This window comes from Thalassophryne amazonica, chromosome 6 (assembly GCF_902500255.1).
Source record: "Thalassophryne amazonica chromosome 6, fThaAma1.1, whole genome shotgun sequence".
In the NCBI taxonomy this organism is placed as follows: domain Eukaryota; kingdom Metazoa; phylum Chordata; class Actinopteri; order Batrachoidiformes; family Batrachoididae; genus Thalassophryne; species Thalassophryne amazonica.
The window spans coordinates 97,356-113,490 of NC_047108.1; the positions used below are offsets into that span (position 1 = coordinate 97,356).

Genomic DNA, 16,135 nt, shown 5'->3' on the forward strand with positions numbered 1-16,135 from the left:
GCCGCAGTTCGGAAAAGTCGCAAAGATGTTCAATGGTTTTTGGGCTTTGCCAACTTTTATTATAAGTTCATTTGAAATTTCAGTGTTATGTGTCGACGCGGGTTGAGGAGCGGACCTGCGTCTGATGGAACCCAGCGCTAAAATAACCAGAAAGCGGTTCCAATAACAAAACAATTTATTTTTCCACCCTTTGGTGCATAACAAAGTGTACGAACAAAAACTGCGTCGGTCTGGCGGAGTGAAGGACGGCACGCTCTCCAGCTCCCAAAAGGATCAAAGCCCGGCGCTTCTGGACCCACGCTCACCACCAAACACCCCCCAGGTGGACATGACAAACCGACTCTCTGCGAAGGATAGAAAAGGTGAGGTAAGTCAGCAGCTACAACTAATATCCTTCAAAAGGCACACACTATCAGCAACACATTCAGGTCTGTATTTAAGCTTTATGTAAATGAGCAGCTTCTCACAACAGCTGGAGGATCATCAGTCCGCATGCCACGGCAGTGAGAAGCGAGCTGCACAATTCTCATCAAAGTTCAAATATACTGCGTAACAAAATACCAAGTTACTATTAACAATTATTCAAACAATTAATCACCTCTGATGTGTACTGACAGCATGTGTCCCTCACCCTTCCTCCTTCACAGGCACGATGTGTCAAACCCAGGCGCGGTCCTCAGCGTCTCACAAACGAACATCACAAGGTCGAGTTCCCGGCAATTCTGCTTGAATCACACATGACTTAAATGCAGAACGCCATCTCATTATCTGCTTCAGCTGAAAGTCTTTAAGGTTGCACGTGAGCACCATCCACAGGTGCTGCACATCATGTTGATGAGGGTGAAGGACTCTTCTGCCAGCACCTTCTCCACAGACAATAAATCAGTTTGCATACCACCTGGAGAGCAAAGAAAAGAAAAGAACACCAAAATGTCCAGCCACACCGCCCCAACACACAACATTTCAGTACTATCGCATCTCCGTTACATAACGCCACCTCCTCACTTCGTCCGTTTGTATGGACCCCGGAGTGCGACGAGGCATTCCGGAACATAAAGAATCGTTTTACAATGGCCCCCGTGTTGCTCCTTCCTGACCCCGCCCAGCAGTTCGTGGTTGAGGTCGATGCATCTGATGCGTTCTCAAACAGGGCCCCAAACCCGTGCGCCTCCTTGTCGAAGAAACTCACTGCCGCTGAGCGCAACTACGACATTGGCGATTGCAAACTGCTGGCGGTTAAAGTGGCTTTGGAGGAGTAGCCGCACTGGTTGGAGGGGGCACAGTTGCCTTTTTTAATCTGGACAGGTCATAAGAATCTAGCATATCTCCGCTCCACTAAATGTCCAAACGTGTGCCAGGCTAAGTGGGCCATCTTTTTCAGCCGATTCAGTTTTGTTTTATCATACTGTCCAGGATCTAAAAATGGCAAGCCTGACGTCTCTCCCGGTTGAATGATTCCGTCACCTCTAATTCCACTCCCGAGCAGATTCTGCCTGACAAATGTTTTGTGTCTGCACTAACTTGGAGCATCCAAGCTAAGGTTAGGTCTGTCCTCGGAAATATTCCTGTTCCCCGAGTGTCCTACCGGCAAGTTGTTTGTTCCGGCCTCACTAAGGGGGGAAGACATTCAATGGGGACATGACAGCTGTTTTTCGTATCACCCGAGTGCTAAGAGAACAAGGTACTTACTTTCACAGCAGTTCTGGTGGCCAAAGATGTTAGCCGACATCAAGGATTATGTTAATGCATGTTCTGTTTGTGCCATGCACAAAACCTCTACACGTCCACCCGCAGGTGCTCTTTTACCTTTGTCGATTCCGGTTAAGCCTTGGACTCATATTTCCATGGACTTTGTAACTGGGTTAACACCCTCTAAGGGCCACACTGTAATCATGACAGTTGTTGATCATTTATCCAAAATGGTTCACTTTGTACCACCGCCTAAACTCCCATCTGCTAAGGAAACGGCAGAAGCCTTGTTAAAGTATGTGTTCAAGTTGCATGGGTTACCTAAAGATATAGTCTCAGACCGGGGGCCTCAGTTTGTTTCCCATTTCTGGAGGGAATTCTGTGGGCTTCTCTGGGTCACTTTCTATTTCTGCCTTCATTATGTGGGAGAGTCTGTCCATCCTGAGTGATTTTAGGCTGAAGCTGAACTGGGTTAAACACATCCGACTGATCCTCGATTATAGACACGTGGAACTTCTGTATAGATTGTGTTGCACAGACTTTTTTGTATTTGCTCTTTTGTTAGTTGCAGTAAACAATTTGTCTTATGTGATTGTATCAATTTGTCATTTCAGGCTGAGTCAACAGTAAAAACCATGTTGTCATTGATGCTTTGGTGCAATGATGGTTAATTTCTAAGAATATTTAATTTGGGATTTGCCAAGAAGATACTGCACACTACACCTGGCTGAATCTTTTCAAAGATGCTGGAATAATCATGTCTAAACTGAGATTTTAGCAAATGGTATTTAACATAAACAAAGGTTTAGTCACTTCAGTGATAGCACCATTACATCAAGGAGTTCTGGCTATATGACGGTTAGGGTTTAATGAGATGTAACATTTTACCACAAACTATTGTACTGTGGTGTATCATTCTGCTGGATGACTTATACCAAACCAGAAGTAATTAATTCAGATATGTTGATCAACCAGTTTTACTGCCTGTTACATTTACATTTATGACCCCATTAAATGTAAAACTTATTTTACTGCTGGATTTTGCTTAAACAGCTTTTTCAAACTGTTAGCATTTAATTTAAATCAGTAAACCTTGGTAACTTTTACAAATCAAATTGATGTTACACAAAAGTGGAGACATTTTAGCAAAAAGTACACAAATTTATTCAAAATTCACAGTGAAACATAACCGGTGTATGACGTGTAGGTCCCATTCTGTGGCATCGAGCTTTTGCAGCGATGACTCTGAGAAAACCATCTGAAACACACAGCATACATATTTTAATTAGTGCTGTCAGTTTATTAAAATAAAATATTGTAATTGATTATAGGGTCTGTGATTAGTTATGAATATACCTGCAATTAAATGAATCATTTAATTGCAGTGTGTTTGGGGCATTTAATAATTTGGTAAAAAAAAAAAAGGATCTGGGTTATTTCTGTTACACATCAAGCACATTAAACAAGCTGTGATGTAAAGTGATCTTAAATCGGGAGAAGTGTCTTACTGCAATTTGGATGGTTTACATGCAGACAAATTTCATTGTATGTATAAAGTATACAATGACAATAAAAGGCTATATTATATAGAATGTCTATAAAAACAGAATTGGAGTTTGGAGGCTGATTCTTTCTGCATAATATGACTCCTTTAATAATTATCTTATTAGATTTCATATTTTAATTTGTCCATTGAACATTAAAATCTGGATGAAAAACAAATCAAACATTTTTAATGTGTTTTAAGCCTGTTCAAGTTCAGTGACAACGTTAATTAACGGTCATTAAAACCGAATTAACATTTTGTGCATAAACGTCAGTAAACGCACAAACTTCCACATTTTAGATTTAACAATAAGTTATCAAAGCAAGTATTGACATCTAACACGTTTATTGCTCTCAGAAACATGTCTTTATTTACAGACCAAGTCACTGACGTCTAAACAAAACGGAGCAAAGTGTGACTGAAGGTGTGATAGGTGCTGTAATTAATTAATCTAAATTAACGCTTTATTTTGACAGCCACAGTTTTAATACTCAATAGCGACAGGCTGCAGTTATTACTTATTTATGAGTTAACGATTAGCTTACCGTCATGCTTTGTCTCTTTTGCAGCTCGTATCTTCTCGTCTTCATATTGTTGTATGAATTCCCAAAGTCTTCTGTACTTTTCAAGCGTGTTTCGTCTCTTCGCCAGCAGCTTTCTCTTAAAAACTCACAGAGCAGCAAACACACGGCGTCCGCCATTGTTTATGTTTGTGTCGCGTATAAAATGACGTCACTGCAGTTTGCTCTGCTGACCCCGCCCACGTTGAGGAGGTTCTATTTATAGTGGAAACCGAGTAGAGCCAAGTCGAGTTGAATAGTGTTGGTTCTGTGTAGTGGAAAAGGGCCTTTAGAGCTTGTTGTTGCCTTAGGATGCTTTGTGGATACAGACTCAGATCTACAAGGAAATGGAACCAAATGTGCATGTTTGGGAGGAAACAGGAGCACCTGGGGAAGCCCATGCAGACATACAGAGAAGACACTAACTCTTCACAGAGAGGGACTTGGCACTGGTGTGCTTGAAACCACAAGCTTTTCACGATGAAGCAGGAATACTAACCACTGTGCAGCCACGCTGCCAGTTATATTAATATAAGTGGCACACAAAAGAATGGAAGGTGACATACACAACTAAATTCTGACAACAGTTGAACTGAAAGGACCCCGACCCGGGCATATACTGTATGCTACCACCAAATCTTGAACCAGAGCCCTGAACCAGTTCACTATGGTCATCTAGTTCTCACCCTGTGGAGCTGCGACTGAGTAGCCTCGCATAGCAACGACCTCCGGGGAACGAGTGAGTTTACAGTGACGTGCCGCTGCTAGGTCCAATGACACCGCTTCACCAATGAAGGCAAAGTTATCTTCCTGGGAGCGGCGAATGCCCTCTTCCAAGTTTGCCACAAAGCTCTTTTTACGCTCCATGTGCTGGTAGATCCGCCTGTAGACACTGTTTTTTGAGTTCTGGGAAACAGAAGGATGAAAACTATTTAAATTTGTTAACTGTCATATGTATTCTGAATATAGACAGGATTGTTTTACAGTTCTTTCAAAGCACTGTCAGCACTGTTAACAGCTGTACCGTTTACTTTGAAACCACCGAGTGTACCTTAAAGAAGCTCATTGTGGAGCCACCGTCAACAGTTCCATAAGCGATTACATCTTGGTTTGCGAGATCTTCAAAGCTCTTGATAGAAACATGTTTGGTGTTGGAGTGCATCATGGAGTTGAAACTGGTAAAATAGCAGGCCAGCAGGATCACAACAAACACCCACCAGGTGGTGCTGATTACACGTCCAGACAAGGCCTTGGGGTGAGGACCAGCCCCTGGGAGGGAACAAAATCAGTGCGTGGTGGAGATCACTTCATCTAGATGCTGTATGATTAGTCTCATGTATTGTTCAGGATGCCTTAGTTGACTGCTGTGTTACCTTGAAGGGTAAGTGCTCCCATGATGTACCAGAAGCTGTGCAGCAAAGTAAAGACGTGTTTCTCTGTGTCTGGTTCAGCCCATTCAGCAGGACTGATCCTGGAAATGCAAACAAATGAAAAGTCTGAGCTGATCATTAAAGCTAGAGGTGTAACAGATTACATCTGATCTGTGAGCCATACAGACCACCTCCCCACTGTTCGGCACACATGGGAAACACGTATTAATTGCAAAGTTTCCACAAGTGTGAATTTGGGCCATAGTGACTTGTTTTTAAAGTGATAACTGCATTTATTTCAATGCATTTGAGGTAAAATTATAGTGTGAGTGGAGGTTAAAACAGCTGCACTGCACATAGTGCAGTCATGCACATCTCATATTCCACTTCACTGATGTTCCTGTACTGATATCCTCAAAAACTGCAATAATTAATCCACTGTGTACCTTGCTGATAAATAGATAAAATCTCTGATCAAATCTGATACGAGTCAGCCCGATAAAGCAGTTTCTGATTAGTCAGTTAAACTAGATTCACTAAAAAATACACACTTCCCATCTCTTCATCTGAGAAGTGCAGCTAGTAGCCATTGTTTCTGCTGCTGGATCAGCACACAGAGCTCACTCATCTCATCACTCATCTTTAACCGCTTATCTGGGCTTGGGTCGCGGGGGGCAACAGCTCCAGCAGGGGACCCCAGGCTTCCCTTTCCTGGGCTACACTGAACACCTCTGACTGGTGGGATCCCGAGGAGTTCCCCTTACCAGTGTGGAGACATAATCTCTCCACCTAGTCCTGGGTCTTCCCCGGGGTCTCCTCCCAGATGAACGTCCTCGAACACCTCCCTAGAGAGGCACCCAGGAGGCATCCTTACCAGATGCCCAAACTACCTCAGCTGGCTCCTTTCAATGCAAAGGAGCAACGGTTCTACTTTGAGCTCCCCATGGAAGACCGAGCTTCTCACCCTGTCTCTAAGGGAGACACCTGCCATCCTCCTAAGGAAGCCCATTTGAGCCACTTGTACCCGCGATCTAGTTCTTTTGGTCATGACCCAGTCCTCATGACCATAGGTGAGAGTAGAAATGAAGATTGACCAGTAGATCAAGAGCTTCGCCTTTTGGCTCAGCTCCCTTTTTGTCACAGCCGTACAGTAGAACGAATGCAACACCACCCCTGCTGCACCGATTTTCCAGCCAATCTCACCCTCCATTGTCCCCTCACTCATGAACACAACCCCGAGGAACTTGAACTGCTTCACTTGGGGCAAAGCCACATTCCCTACCTGGAGTAGGAAATCCATTGATTTCCTGCTGAGAATCATGGGCTCAGATTTAGAGGTGCTGATCCTCATCCCTGCCGCTTCACACTCAGCTGCAAACCGATCCAGTGAGTGCTGGAGGTCACCGGCCGATGAAGCCAACAGGACCACATCATCTGCAAAATGCAGTGATGAGATCCTGAGCCCATCAAACTGGACTGCACCCCAACTATGTCTCACTATCCTGTCCATGAACATCACAAACAAGATTGGTGACAAGGTGCAGCACAGAGCTGTGCTTTTTAAAAATACACAAACACACTGCTTCACTTTAAATATGCAATAAGTCTCTTTTAGATCATTAAAGAGCACATCTGTCTCACTGTTTGATTGTGATGATTTGTGGAACCAATTGTTGTGTGGGCTGCCCGAAGAGGAGGTACTGCTGGCTCACCACCAGAGGGCGTCCTGCCTGTTGTCGGGTTTCAGGCACCAGAGGGCGCAGTTGCCGCAGGAAATCCACCAGGAGCCCGGAGCTGACAGCTGTCATTCATCACATCATCACCACCACCCATAAAAGCCTGGGAGAGACATCAGAACTCTGCCGAGTTATCAGCTTACCCTGAAGGTAAACCAACTCAGCCGTTCTGTGCCGTACACACACGTTTTTTGCATCTGAGCTTTTTGCAGTCAACCTTTTGTACACTTGCAGCTTGTAGCCAAGTTTGTGGAAGTTGGAGGAGTTGGCGTCTCCACTCCTCACTTCAGACTTGATTAAGTGATACATAAGGCACTGCACGTACTCTGTGTTCCTGTGTTTGGAGGTGGAGGTTTTCCGCCAGAAAGGAACTGTATTTTCAGCTGACTTGTTTGCTGGGTGTTCACACACCGACCCCGTAACCTGTCTCTTTTCCTGCCAGCAGTACCGGATCTGACAGCTGGAAGTGGTGGCCACCTAGGGACTCAGGACTTGGCGGCTCCGGTGTGTTGCAGGTCTCCTTTGCCGGTGGAACATCATGGGTTCTGGCTCTTCTCTGGTTAGGCGTCTCCTACCCTCGGGCCTGCCCATGCGTCATCTTTGGTTATATTGATATTGACAGACTAAAAGCATATTTTGACCTGTTGTGCACATTTGCAGCAATAAATTGTATTTATTGGATTCTCTATTGGCCGTTCATTTACGCCCCCTGGTGTGGGTCCGTGCATTTCACTTTCCCCAACACCAATAATGGTGATTAAATTAGCCAGCATATCATTTTCTTCATGTCTGTTCTGCAGCTCATACAGACTGTGCAGGCCTTCCCAAATAGTCATTTCAAAGACATTTCTTGCATAATATCAACCAGATTCTACTACTTTGAAAAATATTATTTCATATAATGTTTTCTTATTATTATTATTATTATTATTATTGACTTAATACTTGTAATATTAGTAATGCAGTTTGAACCATGTTGACTTTGATTTCCTAGGCTGTAAGGTGAAAGCCGTATCGTTTCATCCTGTTCGGACATATGGGGCACTACAATCTTTTTACTCAGTTAAGTAAGGATTAAACAATGAGAAGCCGTGCATTATATGGTTTGAATGCATGATGCGGAGTCTAAAACACCACACCATGAAGCGGAGTGGTGTTACTCCGTGAAGTGCATTCAAACTGTATAATGCACAGCTTCTCGTTGTTTAATCTGCTTATACCATGGTCCCACACAGTGAGCTAACACACAAATATTTATTTAACTTTTTTGTGTTCTCTTCTTCTTTTCCATCTTCAATCTTGTCCAGTTTGTCCGATGTTAAATCTTTATGCTCTTGCTTTTGCTGTTCTTCTCGTTTGTGCTCCTCCTCTTTCCATTACTCAAACATTTTATTTTGGACAAAAATATTAAAATTCACTTGGAAATCCATGTTTTATCGCACTTCTGTCATTCACCTGTCAAAACACAGCTGATCTGAGCCAAATGATTTGCGCATTGCTATGGTGACGACCAGAGCGGAGTGATTATAACAGTGACTTAACTCGCTGAACTATGTGTGCATATAAACAGGGGGGAATTGTTGGAAAAATTGTGAATATGCCATATTTTGTTATCACTAAAGGAATTGTTTTCTTTAATTTGAAGTAGAAGTAACCCATGACATGGTTAATGCAGAGTGTCTGTTTTCCATACGCAGTGTTCAGATACATGATATATCTGAGGTCTTTGTTTGGCTTAGTCAGAGCAAGTAGAAAAATAAGCTGTTGCTACACATTCGCATGTGGTATTTGTTATCTTATTTTGCTGATGTTGACACTTAACTAAAGATTGAAACTGTCCTTGTTTCCAGGAGCGTCTGTGCTGATTGTTTCTGCTTTGTAACCATGGTGATGGCATCCTTGTTTGCTTGAATTAATAAAAAGTGAGGTAGAGTGTCACTCAGGACAGAGACGGAAAGAGAGAAGGAGGGAATGGAATTTGTTGCCAGAAGCGATACTCTCTCTCCTGCGAGCAACATTCTGCTTGTGAGCAAAAGAAAAACAGTGACTCCTGGTGTGTTTCTTGTTTATCAGGTTGACTGTGATTTCTATTACAGGGTGAACCTGACATTTCAATGGTCCTTCAAGCCTGGCATCAACAAACCTGAGGATCATCACCCCATGAAGGAGGACTCAGTGAAAAGTCCGTGGCCGCGGCACGGGAACAAATCCCGTTGAAGACCCTTTCTGGGGCAGACTCCTCCCTGATGGGTCAAGGATCATCAGGGTGAAGACATCCGAACTTTAGTGAAAGAAATTCACCAGAGGTGAGTATTGTTGTCTCTGTGGTACGGGTAACTGAGGGTTACCGTGTAGAAAAACCCTATTAAAGTTTTCAGTAACAATCATCAGGGTGAAGACATGGTTAGACGATTAGAGGAACATCAACGGGACCGAGACGAAGGACATGGCCGGGCGCGCGCCATCCCTCTCCCTTCCAGGTCCGAAGCAGCGCCATCCTCCCCCCGCTCCAAAGCCAGGGCGCTCCGCGTGACGACAGCTCCCCCTGCTGACGAAGCTATGGACAGGAGCAGGGCTAAAATGAGATCTGATAACAGACAAAGGAGGTTGGCCCGTGGAGAGTGTTTTTAGTGTTTCTTGCTTGCCTCTACTGGTGGATGGCTCTCACTGCGGTATTGTATCACTTCCTGTTCCGGAGCACAGCGGTGTTTTGCTGTATCTGTTAGCTGTTTAATCTGCGCAGTTAGATTGATCTAGTTACCTAGATAACGATTTGTTTCACAGTGTAATCTTCACGTGCCTTAACTAAAGCACTCCCTCTGCTGAATCACCTCTAAATTATTTACACATTATTCACTTTGTGTGTTTTTAGGAATCCACTAGCTTAGCGCAGCTACTAGCTCTTAGCCCGTTTAGCATGGCAGCTTCTCCTGTCTCTCCTGTACTTTTCTGCTCTGGGTGTGAAATGTTTAGTTATTCTTCGGCCTCCTTTAGCAGTAATGGTACTTATAATAAGTGTAGCTTATTCTTAGCTTTGGAGGCCAGGCTGGGCGAATTGGAGACTCGGCTCCGCACCGTGGAAAATTCTACAGCTAGCCAGGCCCCTGTAGTTGGTGCGCACCAAGGTAGTTTCCCTCTGGCAGATCCCGAGCAGCCAGGAAAGCAGGCCGACTGGGTGACTGTGAGGAGGAAGCGTAGTCCTAAACAGAAGCCCTGTGTACACCGCCAACCCGTTCACATTTCTAACCGTTTTTCCCCACTCGACGACACACCCGCCGAGGATCAAACTCTGGTTATTGGCGACTCTGTTTTGAGAAATGTGAAGTTAGCGACACCAGCAACCATAGTCAGTTGTCTTCTGGGGGCCAGAGCAGGCGACACTGAAGGAAATTTGAAACTGCTGGCTAAGGCTAAGCGTAAATTTGGTAAGACTGTAATTTACGTCGGCAGTAATGACACCCGGTTACGCCAGTCGGAGGTCACTAAAATTAACATTGAATCGGTGTGTAACTTTGCAAAAACAATGTCGGACTCTGTAGCTTTCTCTGGGCCCCTCCCCAATCGGACCGGGAGTGACATGTTTAGCCGCATGTTCTCCTTGAATTGCTGGCTGTCTGAGTGGTGTCCAAAAAATGAGGTGGGCTTCATAGATAATAGCTTCTGGGGAAAACCTGGTCTTGTTAGGAGAGACGGCATCCATCCCACTTTGGATGGAGCAGCTCTCATTTCTTGAAATCTGGCCAATTTTCTTAAATCCTCCAAACCGTGACTATCCAGGGTTGGGACCAGGAAGCAGAGTTGTAGTCTTACACACCTCTCTGCAGCTTCTCTCCCCCTGCCATCCCCTCATTACCCCATCCCCGTAGAGACGGTGCCTGCTCCCAGACTACCAATAACCAGCAAAAATCTATTTAAGCATAAAAATTCAAAAAGAAAAAATAATATAGCACCTTCAACTGCACCACAGACTAAAACAGTTAAATGTGGTCTATTAAACATTAGGTCTCTCTCTTCTAAGTCCTTGTTGGTAAATGATATAATAATTGATCAACATATTGATTTATTCTGCCTTACAGAAACGTGGTTACAGCAGGATGAATACGTTAGTTTAAATGAGTCAACACCCCCGAGTCACACTAACTGTCAGAATGCTCGTAGCACGGGCCGAGGCGGAGGATTAGCAGCAATCTTCCATTCCAGCTTATTAATTAATCAAAAACCCAGACAGAGCTTTAATTCATTTGAAAGCTTGACTCTTAGTCTTGTCCACCCAAATTGGAAGTCCTAAAAACCAGTTTTATTTGTTATAATCTATCGTCCACCTGGTCGTTACTGTGAGTTTCTCTGTGAATTTTCAGACCTTTTGTCTGACTTAGTGCTTAGCTCAGATAAGATAATTATAGTGGGCAATTTTAACATCCACACAGATGCTGAGAATGACAGCCTCAACACTGCATTTAATCTATTATTAGACTCTATTGGCTTTGCCCAAAATGTAAATGAGTCCACCCACCACTTTAATCATATCTTAGATCTTGTTCTGACTTATGGTATGGAAATAGAAGACTTAACAGTATTCCCTGAAAACGCCCTTCTGTCTGATCATTTCTTAATAACATTTACATTTACTCTGATGGACTACCCAGCAGTGGGGAATAAGTTTCATTACACTAGAAGTCTTTCAGAAAGCGCTGTAACTAGGTTTAAGGATATGATTCCTTCTTTATGTTCTCTAATGCCATATACCAACACAGTGCAGAGTAACTACCTAAACTCTGTAAGTGAGATAGAGTATCTCGTCAATAGTTTTACATCCTCATTGAAGACAACTTTGGATGCTGTAGCTCCTCTGAAAAAGAGAGCTTTAAATCAGAAGTGCCTGACTCCGTGGTATAACTCACAAACTCGTAGCTTAAAGCAGATAACCCGTAAGTTGGAGAGGAAATGGCGTCTCACTAATTTAGAAGATCTTCACTTAGCCTGGAAAAAGAGTCTGTTGCTCTATAAAAAAGCCCTCCGTAAAGCTAGGACAGCTTTCTACTCATCACTAATTGAAGAAAATAAGAACAACCCCAGGTTTATTTTCAGCACTGTAGCCAGGCTGACAAAGAGTCAGAGCTCTATTGAGCTGAGTATTCCATTAACTTTAACTAGTAATGACTTCATGACTTTCTTTGCTAACAAAATTTTAACTATTAGAGAAAAAATTACTCATAACCATCCCAAAGACATATCGTTATCTTTGGCTGCTTTCAGTGATGCCGGTATTTGGTTAGACTCTTTCTTTCCGATTGTTCTGTCTGAGTTATTTTCATTAGTTACTTCATCCAAACCATCAACATGTCTATTAGACCCCATTCCTACCAGGCTGCTCAAGGAAGCCCAACCATTATTTAATGCTTCGATCTTAAATATGATCAATCTATCTTTGTTAGTTGGCTATGTACCACAGGCTTTTAAGGTGGCAGTAATTAAACCATTACTTAAAAAGCCATCACTTGACCCAGCTATCTTAGCTAATTATAGGCCAATCTCCAACCTTCCTTTTCTCTCAAAAATTCTTGAAAGGGTAGTTGTAAAACAGCTATTAACAGTCTTCAGTTAATTCAAAATGCTGCAGCTAGAGTACTAACAGGGACTAGAAGGAGAGAGCATATCTCACCCATATTGGCCTCTCTTCATTGGCTTCCTGTTAATTCTGGAATAGAATTCAAAATTCTCCTTCTTACTTATAAGGTTTTGAATAATCAGGTCCCATCTTATCTTAGGGACCTTATAGTACCATATCACCCCAATAGAGCGCTTCGCTCTCAGACTGCAGGCTTACTTGTAGTTCCTAGGGTTTGTAAGAGTAGAATGGGAGGCAGAGCCTTCAGCTTTCAGGCTCCTCTCCTGTGGAACCAGCTCCCAATTCAGATCAGGGAGACAGACACCCTCTCTACTTTTAAGATTAGGCTTAAAACTTTCCTTTTTGCTAAAGCTTATAGTTAGGGCTGGATCAGGTGACCCTGAACCATCCCTTAGTTATGCTGCTATAGACTTAGACTGCTGGGGGGTTCCCATGATGCACTGAGTGTTTCTTTCTGTTTTTGCTCTGTATGCACCACTCTGCATTTAATCATTAGTGATTGATCTCTGCTCCCCTCCACAGCATGTCTTTTTCCTGGTTCTCTCCCTCAGCCCCAACCAGTCCCAGCAGAAGACTGCCCCTCTCTGAGCCTGGTTCTGCTGGAGGTTTCTTCCTGCTAAAAGGGAGGTTTTCCTTCCCACTGTCGCCAAGTGCTTGCTCACAGGGGGTTGTTTTGACCGTTGGGGTTTTTACGTAATTATTGTATGGCCTTGCCTTACAATATAAAGCGCCTTGGGGCAACTGTTTGTTGTGATTTGGTGCTATATAAATAAAATTGATTGATTGATTTTACTGGGGCTTGAATGAGCACATGCAGAAAAACTGCCCCAAGCAGTTAAACGCCAACGCTCACCCTTAGAGACTGGGCTAAGGGTGAGCCATAATACACACGCGGGAACACCACGTAAATCCGCACGACTCCCAGTCACAATCCTCTGTGGGGATTTAACCCTTAATGTCCCAACACTGATTGACACGGGGTCAGAGGGAAATCTACTAGACTGTAGATGGGCTAAGGAGGTAGGCCTCCCTCTAGTGGCCGTTCCTTCACCATTGAGCGTACGGGCACTAGATGGCACCCTCCTTCCAGTAATCACACACCAGACACAGCCCTTAACACTGGTTGTCTCTGGAAATCACAGGGAGGAGATTGTGTTCTTAGTAACACCTTCTACCTCCAGGATTATTTTGGGTTTTCCCTGGATGGTGAAGCACAATCCCCGGATCAATTGGCCGTCTGGGGTTGTGGCTCAATGGAGCGAAACCTGCCACCGGGAGTGTCTTCGGTGCCACCCGGTGAGACTGCTAAAGAGGAGGTCCGAGTCCCCCCCAATCTTACAACGGTGCCGGCTTAGTACCATGATCTTGCTGACGTTTTCAGCAAAGATCTGGCACTCACACTTCCCCCGCACCGACCGTATGATTGTGCCATTGATTTGGTTCCGGGCACTGAGTATCCGTCCAGCAGGCTGTACAATCTCTCACGTCCTGAGCGCGAATCAATGGAGACCTACATCCGGGACTCTTTAGCTGCCGAGTTAATCCGGAACTCTTCCTCCCCGTTGGGTGCGGGTTTCTTTTTTGTGGGCAAGAAGGACGGCATTGATTTTAGAGGGCTGAACGCGATCATGGTTCGCAACCGATACCCGTTGCCCTTATTGGATTCAGTGTTCACGCCCTTGCATGGAGCTAAAATTTTCACCAAACTCGATCTGCGTAATGCTTATCACCTGGTTCGGATCCGGAATGGAGACGAATGGAAGACGGCATTTAACACCCCCTTAGGTCACTTTGAGTACCTGGTCATGCCGTTCGGCCTCACTAACGCCTCCGCGACATTCCAAGCACTTGTTAACGACGTCTTGCGGGACTTCCTGCATCGATTCGTCTTCGCATATCTAGACTATATCCTCATCTTCTCTCTGGACCCTGAGACCCATGTAAAGCATGTACGTCAGGTCCTGCAGCAGTTATTGGAGAACCGGCTGTTTGTGAAGGGCGAGAAGTGCGAGTTCCACCGTACTTCTTTGTCCTTCCTGGGGTTCATCATCTCCTCCAACTCCGTCGCACCCGATCCAGCTAAGGTCGCAGCGGTGAGAGATTGGCCCCAACCGGCAAGCCGTATTAAGCTGCAACAGTTCCTCGGCTTCGCAAATTTCTACATGGGGGTTCATCAAGGGCTATAGTCAGGTTGTTGGTCCCCTTACTGCCCTGACCTCCACAAAAGTCCCCTTCACCTGGTCGGATCGGTGTGAGGCCGCATTTAGGGAGTTGAAACGCCGGTTTTTGACTGCACCAGTTCTGGTGCAGCCCGATCCAAACCACCAGTTCATAGTTGAAGTGGATGCTTCGGACTGAGGGACAGGAGCCGTGCTGTCCCAGAGTAGGGAGTCCGACAAGGTTCTCCACCCATGTGCCTATTTCTCCTGCAGGTTAACCCCAGCTGAACAGAACTACGACGTTGGCAATCAGGAACTCATGGCGGTGAAAGAGGCCCTGGAGGAGTGGAGACACTTGCTGGAGGGAGCTGTGGTCCCATTTATCGTTCTCACTGACCATCGGAACCTGGAATACATCCAGACTGCCAAGCGTCTGAACCCCAGGCAAGCCCGTTGGTCACTGTTTTTCAGTAGGTTCAACTTTAAGATCACCTACCACCCCGGGATGAAGAGTCTGACGCACTGTCCCGGGTGCATGAAGAGGAAGTTGGACCAAAGCTGTCGGATGCACCAGAGACCATTCTGCCGTAGTCCACTATCGTCGCCACCCTCACGTGGGATGTTGAGGAAGTGGTCAGGAAGTGGAGGCCCTGACCCGACATCCTGATCCCGGCGGGGGACCACCAAACAGGCTGTACGTCCCACCAGATGCTCGGACTGCGGTTTTGGACTTCTGTCACGGTTCCAAGCTCTCCTGTTATCCAGGGGTACGCAGAACTGTGGCAGTGGTTTCGCAGCGGTTCTGGTGGGCGTCAGTCGAAGCTGACACCCGGGATTACGTCTGGGCCTGTACAACCTGTGCCGGGGCAAGGCTGTTCACAAACCCGAGCAAGGACTCCTCCAGCCGCTTCCCGTGTCTCATCGCCCCTGGTCCCACATCGGCCTGGACTTCGTCACGGGCCTCCCTGCGTCCCAGGGAATGACCAACATCCTGACGATAGTGGACTGGTTTTCCAAGGCGGCCCACTTCGTGGCCCTCCCGAAGCTCCCGACGGCCCAGGAGACCGCAGACCTCCTGGTCCACCACGTCGTGCATCTGCATGGTATCCCAGCGAACATCGTCTCGGATCGTGGTCCCCAGTTCTCCGCGCAAGTCTGGAGGAGTTTCTGTAGAGAACTGGGGGCCACCCTGAGCCTGTCGTCCGGGTACCACCCCCAGACCAACGGCCAAGCAGAGCGGGCGAACCAAGAACTGGAACAGGCCCTGAGGTGTGTTACCTCCATACACCCGATGGCCTGGAGCCAACATCTGGCCTGGATCGAGTACGCTCACAACAGCCAGATCTCGTCAGCGACCGGCCTTTCCCCCTTCGAAGTCTGTTTGGGGTACCAGCCCCCATTGTTCCCAGCCATAGAGGGAGAGGTCGAGGTCCCCTCGGTCCAGGC

General features: G+C 45.6%; 1 protein-coding gene across 1 annotated transcript in view; it reads right to left on the bottom strand.

Annotated features, from left to right (window-relative positions):
• Positions 1 to 4,455: 4,455 nt before the first annotated feature.
• The window catches only part of LOC117511751 (probable glutamate receptor), a 114,625-nt gene continuing 102,945 nt past the window's right edge, over positions 4,456 to 16,135 (bottom strand). The window contains exons 6-8 of the mRNA XM_034171649.1: positions 5,169 to 5,266; positions 4,847 to 5,064; positions 4,456 to 4,701 (exon numbers count right to left, since the gene is read on the bottom strand). Coding sequence (XP_034027540.1) covers positions 4,471 to 4,701; positions 4,847 to 5,064; positions 5,169 to 5,266 — 547 coding nt within the window. The 3' untranslated portion in view covers positions 4,456 to 4,470. The remainder of the gene's footprint in view (positions 4,702 to 4,846; positions 5,065 to 5,168; positions 5,267 to 16,135) is intronic.